Source organism: Nematostella vectensis, chromosome 12 (genome assembly GCF_932526225.1).
Source record: "Nematostella vectensis chromosome 12, jaNemVect1.1, whole genome shotgun sequence".
NCBI lineage: Eukaryota > Metazoa > Cnidaria > Anthozoa > Actiniaria > Edwardsiidae > Nematostella > Nematostella vectensis.
In genome coordinates, this window is record NC_064045.1 from 3,594,849 (window position 1) to 3,611,777 (window position 16,929).

Here is a 16,929-nt window from a genome sequence, read left to right on the forward strand (position 1 = left end):
AAGCCTTTTTGCACAAACGTTTAAGCACGCATACGATTTTTAGTTTCCAGGGGCGTACGCAGGATTTTACAAAGTTGCAGTCAAAGCATTCAAAAGCTGGATGAGGGCGTGGCCCGCATCCCCGTGAAGATTTCATAGCTCCCGCTTTTGGGTTAGAAATTGGCGGCAATACGTCACACTTTATTACATGATCCTCTTTCATCCTCGATCTGAGATAGGAAATCAGTCGTCGCATGGCACTGAACGACATAACAGTATGTTTGGAAATCATCTGTGGACTAAATGATTAAGAAAATTAAAGTTTTTTTTCCTCACCGTATATATAAAACTACGTACATGAAAATGAATGAGTAAACATTTGATTTTTACCCTCGTTATGCAAATTAGCCGAATTTTTTTGCAGTCCAGTGACTGCAGGCCTATAGGCTGCGTAAGTCCCTGGTTTCTTTATTTTCTTAATCTCGTGCGTATGGTCAAACTGAAATCAATGATAATATAATAGGTACAGTTACTCAGCTATTGTTACAATGCGTGTTAAGATAATCAAAGGCACTAAATTACACGTCTAAATTAAGTAGAGTTCTGTTACTGTTGAATATTAGTTATAACAAACAAAATGGTTTCACTCACCAACGTTTGTGGGTCTCTAGAAAGGCTTCTAGTCTTGATTTATTTGTCACAGTTATTTCACGTTTGTCCTAATAGGTAATCAGTTCTTTGATTATTATATTATTAATAGGTAATCAGTAATTTGATATTATATGGCAGATCAACTAGGTACAGTTGAGGGTGTAATCATTAACTGTTATAATCAATCGATAACATTTTATGAACGGATAACTGAATGCCGTTACAGATTGTATGAATGATTATTGATGAAAATAATTTTTATGTTTGGGGGCCACCTTTCCTGTGTCTGCAGTTGATTCTGGGTTGCGATAATAAAAAGTAGTGAACGAAAACTCGAAGGCTTCAAGAGAAAATTGTTCGCGTTGCAGGAGATCTAAGGCCATATTCGCGCGAAAGCGAAAGTTGATTTGTTTTCTTCAAAAGCCTCGGTCGATACGCCAAAGCCTCAGTTTGATATTTCCCGGCATGACCTCACTCTCGGTTATTAAGTAGTTAATAATCAAGAAATATTTCCCTTCCCTACACGAATCTTTGCGGCCGCTTCGAAAAGCCTATAAGAAATATATAAGCCTATAAATAAATATTAATAACTGAAAAATAAATCATTGGTTTGAGTAACACCGCCCTAGTGCCACCGTACGATACAATAATACAATACGAAACCTTATTTGGCATCTTTTTCATAATTTTACATTTTTATAATTTCTAATTTTTGTGTAATTTTGATATATATATATTCGCAAATATTATTATTTTTCATTATGAGTCCTATGGGGGTCGAAGGAGCAGAGAAGCAGAGGCGACACACTTTATGAATTTTTCAGGTTCCCCTGTGTGCTTAGTCCACCCTGTCGAGCGCAAAGAGACCGGCGATCTTTTATGAAACTCTTTTGACAGTTTGAAACTATTTAAGTCTTTATTAATTTTTGACCCAAATTTGTTTGTCTTTATTATGCCATACGTCATTTGCACCTAAAAAAAATTGCAGCTGATTTTAAAATTAAATTTATCACAATATTTGTATAACAAATCAAAGCTCTATTATAATAAAGTGATAATTTCTAGTAAAGGTCCAATCTCTATCAAATGTTAATATAATCAAAGAAAATTTGCCAGTCGCTGTTGCCATGTCAATTTGAATAGCAGAATAGTCATGCTAATAGAAAAATTATCAGTCTCGAAACACCTGTCTCGAATCACTCGGTGATTTTTTAATTAATTTTCTTAACCGGGTTTAGTTTTCCGTGTTCTCATGGTGAAGTGAACTTTATTTGAAGCCCTATCGCCAAACGGAAAATATGGTAAGTTATAATTTCTTTTGAAATACACTGAAAAACTTTTTTTTGTACTGACTGTCACTTACGCCATCCTTTTCCATCCAAAGTAACCACCTATTCTAGTGCAAATTGATTTTTTAAAAGAGATAAAGAGTAAATTATTTTACTGTACTCCAATGAGTTAAGATTTCCTGGCCAGATAATGATAAGTATAAGAATTAAATGGAAGTTTGTTTCAACGTGGATATTCGGATGTAAAACAGAATAGAGAGCGAAGTTTGGGTCCAAAGGCAAGCGTACGCTCAAAGTAAGTAATCCACTCTACCTGAAAAGAAGTAAACAACACGTTTCGAAGGACTAAAAGGGTTGACATAGCTCATTTAGATTTTAAAGGACTATTTTCTTTTTCTTTTATATTTCTTTTCGTCAAATAATTCTGCCGCAGGGATAGCTTGAGAGACTTGTTCTGTAAAAGACGTTGAGTCTTATTTTTTCCGCCCTAAAAAAAACTCTGAAAATTTTAAGCACCTGGAAACAGCAATAACATTGCAAAGCCGGACCCGTTTATTACCATGCCACAAAGTGGCAAGAATTAGTTTCCCAGCATTTCTTTTGTCTTGTGTTTATTCGGGCGACACTTCGCAAGCAATGATTACCTATGTTGGCATTTTTTGCAAAGGGTTTTAAACCACAGAAGACCAGCTTCTCAGTTTCCATCCAACTCTGTATACCGATCTCGATCTCATTATCCTTAACATTATATCTTTTGTCACCCATGGCCGCACTATGCGTAGCACATCTTCAAAAATCAGTGTACACTTAGGCCAAGGACAAAGGCCGGTTTTTTAATGTGGCGTTCCAAATGCAAAGTGGGAAAAATGCGGAAGGCTTCCCACCCGCGTCAGTGAAGAATTTCAAAGGACATACGACTTCACGCAAATAAACATTTATAAGTTATATCTTCGTTGCTTTAATTCATGAAATAAACTTAGTTGGGATGTAAATGTATCCGTCTGCGGTGTTTTTTCTTCAGAAGAAGCTCAATTTTACGAAATTAGAGCGATAAAAGTTTGTCTCGGATTTAAACACTCAGTATGTTACTACCTCAGCGCGATTTTCTAACGGATGTTGATAAGTACGAAAACACTGACACTGGTACAGGATTGGAGAGGGATGGAACTATCCTCGAATCGATTTTTAAAGTAATCCGCTTAAAAACCTGCGAGAAATAAATTTTTGAACGTCAATTTTAGCTTTCCGTCGATGATCGGGACATAGCAGCTGGTCAAATGGCTTCCCTTGGAATGTAATTTGCGTAACAAGTTACATCCGGCAGACAAGTCGGGTCTAGCACGGGCAAACCAGACGAAATGTTCGTGTATCGAATAATATATAGATTTAGGCACTGCCTAAAAGCGGATATACATATATGTATTATAATATGGCTTAGAGAAGCCGTTCATAGAAGAGTGCTTGATGCACAGGTGTAGAGCGGAATATGTGTGTATGCATTCCCAGAAATAAGAGACAACATGGCCGCCACGCATGCGTAATAGTGCACATACAATGTCAAAATGGCTGCCATTTATTATAAGGAAATGTGGGGAGACATCACAATTTATCAAATTTTCTCGTTTCAGAGATTTTGGGCTCACGATGCAGGACTCGAAAAAAAGACCTTGCCATTCGAGTGATACACTTTCCGTTCAAACGATGCCAGAGAAAGCCCTATAATTGTTCCTTGGACATTGCACTTTTGTTCGCTTGAGAGTATACAATCCTCCATACATTCTCTGTAATTTCATTGAAATCGGGCATAAAAGTAGTCGTTTGAAAGGTAGAATTGTTCGCTGCATCACAGGTGCAGGACTCGAAATTGGTAAATCGACTATCCTTCCATCAAATTGGCCAATAAAATAGGCAGTAGCGCCTCCCAATCTTGTCCCCGAAGAAATAACATTTGATGTAGTTATGCCTAGTTCAGGAACCATTAATGTTGTCTTTAAGATACAGACTGAAGCAAGGAAAACGGTGCGCTCCGCATGAACAACTTCTCTCCGTTCGTCCGTTCTCCATTTTGTTTTTAAACGGCCCCACGGCTTTCTGGGATAGACACAGGGGAACCATAAAGCCTTTCTAAAATACATTTTTTTTATTTGCGCATATAATGTTTTCCGACCTCAGCAAGACTGCCGCACTTCCATTATCATTGGACGTATCAAATCAGAGATGCCCCTTGCACGTTTAAATACCGCTTATACTACTTTTATTAGGAATTTTAGTCAACCTGATTAAAAACTTCTAGTGTAACAACAAAAGGGAAGCCCCTGTGCTGGCCGGAATCTCGTTTTTATTTGTGATACCGCTGTTATTCCTCGCGGGCCTAGCAAAATGTGAGCCCAGAGAAACCGCTGGGAAGGGTATATTTTTATTGTTGTTTAACCCGGAAAAATATGTTGGGTGTATATGTAGGTATCATCCAATACGGAACATTGAAGAATTGAAAACGAATTATAGTTTCTTACAGTAAAATGGGTGCTTTTTTATTCTCTTCAACATTTAAAACCATATCAGCACAAAACGCGTTTCTATACATTAACATATCATTTTTGCCAGTTTATGTGTTCCATACTTGCCTCACTGTCCAAATTCCCTTTCTTCCTTTCAGATTGCACTACTACTAGATTTTCTTGATTTTTAAAATTTTCTTTCAGGTGAAGGGTAATAAAAGTTATTTGGTAGAAATTGCAAATATTCGATAAACAATTTTATCAACTTTCTTTACCCGGGTTTTGTGGCTAATGGTCTTTGAATTGACACTTTGGGTGGATCGTACAAAACATTGACCCCCGATGAGGTGGTCCATGGACCCACTAGACCCCCATATTGAAGCATCATGGTTTCAAGTGCATGTACACCTGGTATTTTTGTGTTAAAACATAAAATAGGGCTTGGTGTGGCATTACAAAAAGATGCACTTTGTTTAAAAAAATGTAGCTATATTTTCATTTCACATCTCTTCCATGTACAGTGCAAAATTATCTGTGAAATAATTGCATGAAAGGTCAAATGGTACATACTATACACCAATTAATTGTGTTGACTAACAATGAGAGTACAGTGCTGTTGATTTTTGCAAATATCATCTCAGATTCCTAAGTATTGAGCTGAATTTATATCAGCTATTTGAAAAGTAGATTTTTTACAAAACCCTGTGGAGTTAATTAGTTCCAATTGAAACTATATTTTTTTACTAGAAAACCCATTCATATCCAGAAATCATATTTTTAGTAAGAGTCCATTTGCTATGGGGCCAATGTTGGTCAGTGTTTTGTACCAGCCACTTTGTCAAAGGGTGAATGAAATAAACCACTCAAAGTTTCTGACTACTTTATTTTATTTTATTAGCCTGGTTCATTTTTCTTATAACAAGTTTTTATTTGTAACTATTATCTATCTTTTTTTACTTAGCTTTATTAATGAATACATCCTGCCCTAGCATCATGCCTTTAAAGCTGGCAGCTTGCTTGAGTTGGGATTCACCTGTTAAACTCATCGTCTGATAAGTTTGGGGTCATGTATCGGATATTCCCTTTGTTGAGCTTGCAGGATTCATAGAGATGCAAAGACGCCATCGCTTGGTAAGCTGGGGGAGCCCCACAGCCGCTGCAGGGGGCGCGCAGGCATCCCCGATTTTAACTTATGATAAATTATGCTAATGTAGCATACATAAAAAAAAATGGAGAACAGTGACAAAAAGCTAAGGAAGAATCATTCTTCCGAAGATATAAATGTTATGCTGCACAAGACCTAATTAATAAACCTAAAAAAATAATTCCACGCAATCTTTAGAATAGAACCTTAAACAGAAAATTATTATATGAAGTCTGTTTTGTTAGGGGCTAATGAGCCAGAGGTTGCATTGCCTTTTGATTTTTTTCTTAGAAAAACTTTAGAGAAAAACTATAGGTATCGAGCTAAATGCTCCCTACAAAAAGCTGTCTTTAGTTTCCTATGAAAATTGAAGAGATGGGAGTTTTGAGATATTGTATAAAAACGTTGAGCTGGGGTATTAAAGATATCTTTATGTGAAAAAGAATCATATGCATAACGGCAAATGTGTAGGTAAAGCAGATCTTTTTAGAACCTTTTACCCCTCATGAACCGTTCCTCGCTCGATATCTTTTAGAAAAGAGCTGACAGAACTGAAATGTGATGAAGAATCTCCAGATAAGAAATCGTTCTTTATTTACGGTTAAAAAGTTATTCCGTGTAAAGCTTAAGTATTAGTTCACTTCTTGAATTAAATAAAAGCAAAAAAAAATAACAACATTTTCTCAAACAAACGCGACGTTTGTTTACGGACAATCAATCGCACAATTTTCTATCCTTTTTATGGGATAATAAATGAAACAAACTAGCTGAATTACTAGTTAGGAACTGGGTATAATAAAACATCATCATCCCCTCATGGCTTTACACAAGAGTTTTTCTTAGCTCTGACGAAGTTTATAAAAAAGTCTTATTTACCTTCTTTTTCCAAACCCATCGTTTGTCCTTCCATCCATCGTTTGTACTTCTTTATATTATAAAAGTGTTACGATGTGTCGATTTATTTTTTTGGCTGATGCAAAAACTTTATCAATTCCAGTGTCGGCCGCGAGTTAGTAGAGCAAAACGCGAGAAAAAACGCAGGGTTCTCGTGCGTGTAAATACAAAAAAACCCTCAGCCAATCCTGGGTACGCGCCTGGGATTCTAATGTCATACGATTTAACAGGTCGGTTGCCCAACAATCCTCCTCTTTGTCCTTGTATACTTGGGCCTGCATTGGCATGTCAGCGGTTCTAAATGTGCCACGTCAGTGCCAGGGACGTCTCTGATTGGCTACGTGTTTATGGTGCTGCGAGATACGGACATCCACCAAGGGTTTCAAAGATGCAAGAAAGAAGTGCAGTGTCAAAGCCTTAATTATTATATCAGAGACAACACTTGTCATTTGAGTAACAGAACAATCCAACAAAAACCGGCAAACGCCCTCTTGGATCCTGGCTCTTTTTACTTCGAGAATCCGTATAAAAGTAAGTAGCCGGTATTGTTCCCGGGTTCCCTTGATCCATTTGTATCCTTGTGCCCAGGTCCCATCGATCCATTTTTGTCCTTGTGCCCATGTCCCCTTTATTCATTTTTGTCCTTGTGCCCAGGTCCCTTTTATTCAATGTTGTCCTTGTGCCCGGGGGCCGGTTCCTGAAAAGCCGATTTGCGCTAACCCAGGGTTAAATTAACCCTAACCCACGATTAAATTTTTACCCCCAGATTAGTTCTATTCCCGAAACGCTGGTTAGCGCTAACTCTGGGTCAGTTTGGAGGTAAAATCTAACCCTGCTCGCGAGGTGGGTTTACTCGCTTACCCACTGTTTAGTTGGCGAAACACAGGCCTCCCAAACTTTGTAGTAGAACTAAAGCTTCATAAAATAAAGTTGTCGACAAAAAAGACGTTACACAAAACAATGTAGGGATCAAATATCCTAACATTTCGCTTTATTATGTGACCTTCGTTGCGATGCTGACTTGAAAATTGTGCTGGGACAGACAGAAAGTCACATGAAATTTATACCTGAAATGAATCTGTCTCGCTGGTGTCACGCACCAATTCGAATCCTGCAAATGGCACTTTTTTGGCCATGAAATGAAGGTAATTACAGGTGATGTAGAGGTGTTTTGGGGCTATTCTGCGAAAATAAAATCACCAAAGGTAAATTTAAGTTGCTTTCTGTTGATATACTGGGTACCCTGTGTTAATTTTACTCCTCAAACCAGTTTTCCACTCGTTTAATCCAGGGTTAGTAATTCGGGGGATTACTTGGCTTTCGGGAACGGTGTGTTATCCGTCGGTTAGCTAACCTACGATTAGCAAATTTTAACCCGGGATTCGGCGCTGATCGAGGGCTAAGTTAATCGGCCTTTCAGGAACCGGCCCAGGGTCCCCTTTATTCATTTTTGCCCTTGTGCCCAGTTCCCTTTTATTCATTTTTTTTCATCGCTATCCTTATGCCAAAATCTCCTTGATTCGTTTTTTATCCTTGTGCCCAGGTTCCCTCGGTTCAATATTGTTCTTACCGGCGGTGTCGTGCTTAGAGATAAAAAGCAGTTCAGATGCTGTGACCAGCGGACTTTACTGGCTAATCGATGCGCAATCAGGTTCTGTTGTCGAGGATTACTGCGACATGGTCACCGGATGTAAGTGTCCAACTATATAAACCTGGTGTAAGCAGCAAAGAGGGTTTTAATCAAAAGTTTTTCTCGCCAAAAGGCCAGAAATAGCCAAAATTTGCCGAAAATAGCCAAAACGTTTTTAATGAAATTGTGCTTCAATGAAATACGCTATGGATAAAATGAGATACCCTTTTAAAGATTGAAATAAGATAATGGAAATAAGACGTATTGCGTTAATCTAAGCGCGCGGTTAAGGTACTTAACATTTTCACTCAAGACAACAGCATGGTTTTGCGTATTTCGGCCCCTAACTAAAAATGTGTTAAACTGCTTTACTTAGATTTAGAACGTTAGCCCAAACGTTTTGCTCAGTCAAGCCCGGTTCAGACCTCAAACTAGTTTTGCTTAATTTGACCTTCTAGCTACGAACTGCCTGATTATTTTGGTTCTGACACTTGAAAGTCCTCGTAGTGTATGCCTGATACTTGCATGGTTTGGTTTCCACAGTGACTAGTGGTACGTGTAAAGGAAATCCATGCAAAAATGGCGGCACATGCCATTTCAAGAGTCCCGGCGTCTTCAGTTGCACTTGCGCTGCAGGTTTTTCCGGGAATCAATGTGAAACTGGTAAGGTGGTATGGGGCAAAATCCCTATTATGCTCCCGCTCCACATAAATGGTTGTTCCACATAAATGGTTGTTCCACATAAATGGTTGTTTATGTGAATATATAGACAGGGGATAGATTTAAAAGGGATAGATTTTGATGACAATGGTTTTAACATATTGCTTTTTGGTGATTTTTATCTGTTAGATGTTTGTAGACCGAACAGGAAAAAAAAAGCTTTTTTATTGTCCTATTTTTACAAGAATTCTCACAGGAAATCTATCTAAAATTAGCGAACGCCCCCTCCCCCCTCAATTTCGGTTTTCAATAGACGTGCTATTCATAGACAAAACTATAAAGCATAAGCTAGATCACTCTGGTATATCATCAATCCATAATGCAGACTTTTTTGTAGCCAGATCCGACAATATTATTGTTAAAAATGTCCCTTGGAGATACTGCCAAGGGCATTAAAAAATCCTTTTGTTCTTTCGGGAGTGTTCTTTCGAGATTTATATAGGTCCACTTTTTCGGATTTCGCATGTTCTGAAAATGTTAATCATCTTGGAGGATTGTTTTAAGGAATGAGCACTGACTAAAGTTAGTGTTTCTTAGGGATAGTCGACTGCATTTTTGATAAATTCACTCTTTCCTTTATACCTAGACATCGATGATTGTCTCGGAATTTCATGTTTGAATGGAGGACAGTGCATCGACAGGGTCAATACCTATACGTGCAACTGTACATCACCATTCTATGGCTCAAGATGCGAGAAAGGTTCGTATCCTAGAAAGTCTGGAGGTACACCTGTGCTGTAGTATTTTCCGGGAATCAGAGTGAGACTAAAAGTAGCAATGTCACCAGTTTACTTTCGATCGATTACTTAAAAATCTCCGATGATTTTTAACTGAAAACGCGAAACATATTTCAAAATTTTAAAAGCAGTGTGTCTATTGGAAGTTTCTTTGAAGATTTGATTGAAAATTTAGAGCGGATGGCCTGTTAAATAGCGCGGATTCTAATATATTATTTTGTCTCGTCGTTTGAGGGTTTCCTTCGGCACTCCGGAAGTAAATCAGTGACAATGTCGTTTGAGGAACAAAAGGCTTTCATCTATGACAGAACTAAGCGCCATAGCATAATTCCCAGCACTGTCCAGATTATTCTATGGCAGTTGTGGCTAGGCTTGTGGTTAAAAACTCGACAATACCTAAAATAAGGACAGAAAATAAAGCCAACTAAAACAAACCAGTGTACGTGAAAAAATACCGCTGACAAAGCTAAAATGCTATGTTGTGCCTTGTGCACACTAGTTACATAACGACATGGGCACGCGCACTCTTATCTTCTTATATTCAAGTGTGAATGGTTCGACATTTTGACATAAACCCGTCATTACGACATGGACATAACGACATAAGAAAAAAACATGTTTTTTTTTCTCTTATCTCGTTATGTCGGGCTAAACAGGGTGCGCGCGCCCATGTCGTTATGTTGCTAGTGTGCACTAGGCATAAGACAATTCTTGTACGCCCTTAATACAGATTATGTATGTACAAGTTCATTGAGGGCTGAGACATCATTATCTGAAAAGAGGGGTTAAACAGTCCCCGTCTTCGAAACGGAGAAGAAGCTCGTGACCTGGCTTGGAACGCGAGGCCCGTACCAGTATATATATATAATATATAAAATGATGGTTGAAGGCTTTCATAGAAAGTGCTCAATACTCGAAAGTAGAGCGGTGTATAGTGTTGGTTTGAGAAAAATACAAACTACATAGGTTTCCCTACAGGTCTGTTTCGTGGTTGCCCACTCATCAGGGGATTTAATGAGAATATTCCTACCATCGTATATATACTATTAACATTGAAATTTACATAATAATAGACTGATAGTTTTAGCTAAGGCGGTAAGAGGGACAATAGCGAGTTACATTAAATATGCGGGGCGAAAACTAACAGTGCGGAACGTGTGAAAAATTGATAGCGCGAAAATTTAACGGTGACGGGATTAACAGTTCTAATTGTTTCGTAGCAGGGCTTTGTTTCTGTGGCGGCACGAGGACACGAGTTCATTGCGTTTATTTAGAGTTGATAGTTTGGGTTGGCAGATGATCGTCAGCTTTTCCTTGAGGCAGAGGTTGCAACGCTTAGTGGTACTGTTGTAGGCGGAGTGGGAAGAAAGAATGCGCCATGAAATAAAGTACTCAATCATGTTGTCCTTGAGAGTCCAGACGTGTTTGCTGAGTTCGGTGGAGTTTCTGTGTTTGGCGTGTCGGAATGATGCGGTGTGGTTTCTGTACCTGGTCTTGAAGCTGTTTTCAGTGAGCCCGACGTATGTTTCCGAGGTGTTGCTGTTGCGTTTGCGTTTACGTTTGCACCGTAACCAACCATAAAACCCGCAAACGCAACAACATCCTATGGTACAACCCGCCCTTCAGCAAGAACACCAGCACCAACATCGGCCACAGATTCCTCACCCTGATAGACAAACACTTCCCGAAAGACAACCACCTCCGTAAAATCTTCAACAGAAACACCATCAAAATCAGTTACAGCTGCATGAACAACACCAAACAGATCATCGACAACCACAACAAGCGCATCATCACCGCATCGTCGGCTACCGAGATCACCAGCTCCGCCCCTACCACTACCAACAACAAGACATGCAACTGCCGACAGAAAGACACCTGCCCTCTAGACGGAAACTGCCTACAGACATCTGTTATCTACCAAGCTACCGTAACTCGAAAAGACAACAACACCTCGGAAACATACGTCGGGCTCACTGAAAACAGCTTCAAGACCAGGTACAGAAACCACACCGCATCATTCCGACACGCCAAACACAGAAACTCCACCGAACTCAGCAAACACGTCTGGACTCTCAAGGACAACATGATTGAGTACTTTATTTCATGGCGCATTCTTTCTTCCCACTCCGCCTACAACAGTACCACTAAGCGTTGCAACCTCTGCCTCAAGGAAAAGCTGACGATCATCTGCCAACCCAAACTATCAACTCTAAATAAACGCAATGAACTCGTGTCCTCGTGCCGCCACAGAAACAAAGCCCTGCTACGAAACAATTAGAACTGTTAATCCCGTCACCGTTAAATTTTCGCGCTATCAATTTTTCACACGTTCCGCACTGTTAGTTTTCGCCCCGCATATTTAATGTAACTCGCTATTGTCCCTCTTACCGCCTTAGCTAAAACTATCAGTCTATTATTATGTAAATTTCAATGTTAATAGTATATATACGATGGTAGGAATATTCTCATTAAATCCCCTGATGAGTGGGCAACCACGAAACAGACCTGTAGGGAAACCTATGTAGTTTGTATTTTTCTCAAACCAACACTATATAATATATATATATATATATATATAATATATAATATTTCCTTGCAAAACAAGTAGTTAACTGAAGATTTTCCAGAAAACGCCTGCGGAATCTACACCCTGATGACCGACGCAGACCGCAACGTTAATTCCGGCATTGAAGTCAAGATGTGCGATTCCAGTGTGAGCACGGCATGGTACCGATTTTCGGGCTCCGGTGGAACGGTGATGCCGACAACGTGCGTGCCTACACACAAATGCAACACGTACGCGACGGGCTGGATGAATGGCGCCCACCCCTCCCTTTCAGATGGTATCGTGAACCGCCAAGTCTGTTTTAATTGGAATAACAACTGCTGCAACTGGTTAATCAACATACGAGTCGCAAACTGCAGTTCGTATTATGTATACGAGCTCACCAAGACTCCAACGTGCTTTCTCCGTTACTGCACAAGGAATGATTGAGCTTCCCACACTCTTGACCGTAATCGCAATTAAAATTTGCGGCAAGATCGCCAGGGACAATGTTGATATACTGCTTGCAGCAACTGCTTTGGCGAACGTCATTGAGAATAAGAGAAAAATATGTCCGTGATGTACGCGCGGGGCCCCTCGGTTTGACACGCCACAAGGGGAGACCCGCCTGAAAAGCTCCCCCCCCCGTGGCGAGCAGAACAATTAATATATGAGTAAACAAGCAGTCTACAATGTTGATAAAAGGCTAAGCTTACCGAGAAAAAACGGGCTTTGTTTTTTATTATGGAGGAAGATTGAAAGGGATGTTTTGGCTTGGTGCAGAGTTTTTACTAGATAGATGCCCTCTTTATCGTGAAATTATGCACTAAAATACGAGATAAAATACCTACACAGTTATCATACAGCTATGGTGCTACGAGTGCTCTCATTGGTTTATTATCGGGCGCTACATCCCCGACGGCCCACTCACAAACAACGCAGCACTTTGCGATGAAAAACGCCCTGAAAACGCTGTATGATAAATATCTATTGACCTCATTTGCTTGGGCTGTACAGAAACTTATAAAACTTAGAATTTTTCCCCGTTTTTAGAGAATGGTGGAGAAACTCGCGCTCGTTCCATAAGAGGTATATATCAGGCGAGATTTCACAGGGTTTAGCATCTTAGAACATTGAGTAATTCAGGCCAATTAGCCGATCCCCAAAATGGACGGGAACATATACATATCTATCAGAAACAAGGAATAAGCAATAATATAGGAAATGCTAAAGAAATCATTATGATATCTATGCTGACGTTAACATAAATACATTAATTCATAGATTTGCCGTTGAGCAAATCCGATTAAACATTTGCCGTTGAGCAAACTGAGCATTGTAGATATATAATTTATTAATGTAAGGCCAATCACTTCAAAATGTAGTGAGATGGGCGTAAGGGGGCCACAAAAACCGCCAAACGGCACAGAAAATCGCAAAACCAAGAGTCATCAGAGCTTTACGAAAAAAAACCCGGAAACCGTGCGCTTTGTCTAAAAAAACGCAAAAACCGCACTAATAAGGCGCATCACCGCAAACCTTACACATCTCTCTGTAGTGGTAAAAGGTAATAGTTTGACTATATGTAAATACTGTAAACGATTCGCCGTTTATGTGCGATGATCATGTAATAACTTCATCATCATCATCATCATTATTATTATCATTATCATCATTATCATTACCAATCACCCTCATTGTTACCACCATAAGCATCACCATATTACCAAAAGCAAACATCATTATCATATCAGCAGTATTGACACCCATATTATTGTCATCACCATATCTTCATCGTTTTCATCATCATCATCATCATATTCACCACAATCAGCGTCATTATCACCAAAATCACCATCAGCACCACTATCATCACAATCATCATCACCACAATCATCATCATCACCACAACTATCATCATCATCACACAACCATAATCACCATCATCATCATCACCATGATCACCATCATGATCATCATCACCTTTACCACAACCACCATCATCATCACCACCATCAGTATCCCTAGCTTTTTTTCTGGTGACAGCCATGATCATCTCCCATAATCATTATCATCATCATCATCATCATCACCATCACCATCACCATCACCATCACCATCACCATCACCATCACCATCATCATCATCATCATCATCATCATCATCATCATCATCATCATCATTATTATTATTATTATTATTATTATTATTATTATTATGGTGTTGGGAGCACAACGAATCTGTACAATTTAAACTTATAATAAATAATTATCAAGAGATGATTTGTCATGGAGCTTTTATTACAGTTCTTCTAGCAAACACTCTTAGTACGATATGTTATGGGTAGGCGACATGGTCAAATAAAAAATATCGCGAGGGGTACTTTTTCCTTTGTACGCTGAAGTGTTATTTCTGAGCCGGTACCAAGTTCCACTTTTCATGCCTTACTATTTTGCTGTAGATTTTGGCAACTTCTGTAATGCAAAAAATAATGTTCTGTTTTACAAGTGGGCAAGGGCAAGAACAAGGGTTTGTTTCTAGTGAAAACGAATTTGAAACAAGTCAACTGCCTAACTAAGGGTCCTAAAACGCGGTCGCCATCTTGAATAACGAGAAGGCTTGAGGTTGGAATTTGATTGGTCAGTTATTGTCACCTGACATGGATAGGCAATCACTGTTATTGTGTCTCAATTTCACCGAGCGCAACCAAACGCAAGCGCAAGATAAAGAATACGTTTTGCGCTTGCGCTTATTCCTGTGTCTACTGTTTTTCACAGCTAAATAACCCCTTGTGCTTACGCTAGGGTCAGCGCATGCGTCACTTGTGAAAACTACGGTAAAGTTGGAGTGGTTGAACCGGATAGCGGGGATCCGAAATATATTACTGATGCTGATGGTATTTGGTTTGCGCATTTTTAATTGGTGAATGCTAAGAGAGAGAGGTCATGTAATGCATACGACTGTGTACAATACAACAACAAGTTTTAGAGTAACAGAAACGTAGTGTACAAATCCTCTTCCACATCTGAGGATTTGGAAAATCTGGAAAATACTATATTCTAACCGCTTAAACCAGGACTAGTGAGTAGGAGTAGGGTTGCGGTATCTTCCATCAATCTATCTAGTTTTGGAAAACTGTCGTTTTTCTAACTTTCATCATTTTGCACTTTTCTGTAGGCCTGAAGCTATGTATGTCGAGAACTTCCACGTAAACTTGCATGAATTTACTAAGATTTTGCCCAGGTTTTAATGTCGTCAGTTCGACGTCATGTTGAATATTTCCAAAAAAACGCTGGGGTAGAGGTTCTATCTTAGCCTGATTTTTCAGCCAGGGCTTGTATTGGAGAAAATCAACCACCTTAATCTTAGTCAAAATAGTTATAGAATTATTTGCAAATTAGAACACACTATAATATACGCATTGTAATTCAACGAGTGATATTGGATTTAGATGCTAGAAATTTGACCGCTATAAGTTGTTCGTCGTCATTTACAATAACAATACTTTATCAGATGGACATACGCGTCTTTTATACAATCCGGTTGAGTCCCAAACCGGTCTACCCTGCTAATATCTCCAACAACCTTCAGAGGCATCCCTTCTTCCAGTTTCACGCTCGCTTCGTAAAAGCCATTATTCGGAAAAGTCACGAAGTGGATTTGATAAAGTGCATCTCTGTACATGGTATCTTTGGCTTTCTCACCGAACATGGCCCCACAAGAGTCACAATGGTGGTCTTGATAACTCATTTTAAATTTCTGTAGTTTTTCATTTGGCATCTCTCGTAAAGCCACTTTTATTTCACCTAGCGTTAGCTTTCGACAAAGTCTCTTCACCCTAGCGTCGAAATCAAGTAACTTATTAATGTGTTCGACCGCGAACTTGGCAATAGATTTGACAAGCTCGCTTTTTGTGGAAACTTTTTCAAAGTCCAAACACGTGCACCAGTGATCTTCCACACCCGCGCTCTTACAAGTCCTGTTCAGCGGCTCAATTGGCTGGAACAAGCTTTGTCCCGTTTTGATTCCCGCGGGCGGGAACGGGTAAGTGAGGATATGTTGCAGCGTAGCGTACATATCAAACGGCGTGGTCAAATAGTTAGAGTTCCTTTTAATGTTCTCGTATAAATGTGGATACTTCAAAGGGAATGACTTGGGAAACGTTATAGACATATGTGGTAGACGCTCTTCGAGTTTGCCTTGCAAAGTTTTCCTAAACGGCCCAAATCGATGTCCGTGATCGCCAAAGATTATAACTATAGTTTCATCAAGGAAGAAATCTTTCTCCATTCTCTTGAGGAGGAAATAAGTATCCTCGTCCCCATAACCAAGTGTATTAAGATTATCGTGAACGAGTGCGGAGAAGAGAAGAAAAGCGAATTTGGGATTTTTGGGGTACGCATTAAAAAGGCTATAAAGGTAATCCATGGTGAGCTTATGGGTCGCTTTGTTGCCCGTGCAGTAATCATTCTTCTCGTACTTATTTGCCTCGAGCCAAAAATACCGCCCGTAGTGATCCGTCGGTGGATGTCTGAAGCCTTTCAATCGATAATTAAACGTACCGAGCCCCGGGGAGTCTTCAGAGAACATCGTGACGTATCCACGCTCGGCGTAGTCTCGGAAGATCCACCGCCAGTCGTCGACGTGTTTAGCGCCGGGCATTCGGCGTCGGGCTTCCGGTTGGTAACGCTCGTCTATCCCGGTAAGCATTGCGCACAGTTGGGCGGTAGTGCCATCGCCTACAATAGTGTGACCTGCAGTAACGAAAATCCGTTAAAATTAGAACACCTGACCAGAAGAGAAGAAAGGGTGCTAACCATGCGACACGCGCTGCCACCA

General features: G+C 39.7%; 2 protein-coding genes across 2 annotated transcripts in view; one reads left to right on the plus strand and one right to left on the minus strand.

Moving 5' to 3' along the window:
- The first annotated feature begins 1,792 nt into the window (after positions 1-1,792).
- Positions 1,793-13,553, plus strand: LOC5516925 (uromodulin). Its single transcript, XM_048719925.1, has 6 exons — positions 1,793-1,931; positions 6,686-6,986; positions 7,999-8,145; positions 8,629-8,748; positions 9,392-9,505; positions 12,173-13,553. The coding sequence occupies exons 1-6, from the start codon at positions 1,929-1,931 to the stop codon at positions 12,538-12,540; spliced, it is 1,053 nt and encodes a 350-aa protein (XP_048575882.1). The 5' UTR covers positions 1,793-1,928; the 3' UTR covers positions 12,541-13,553.
- Positions 13,554-14,989: 1,436 nt separating this feature from the next.
- The window catches only part of LOC5516926, a 78,739-nt gene continuing 76,799 nt past the window's right edge, over positions 14,990-16,929 (minus strand). The window contains exon 5 of the mRNA XM_032386807.2: positions 14,990-16,844. Within this exon, the coding sequence (XP_032242698.2) occupies positions 15,577-16,844 (1,268 nt within the window). The 3' untranslated portion in view covers positions 14,990-15,576. The remainder of the gene's footprint in view (positions 16,845-16,929) is intronic.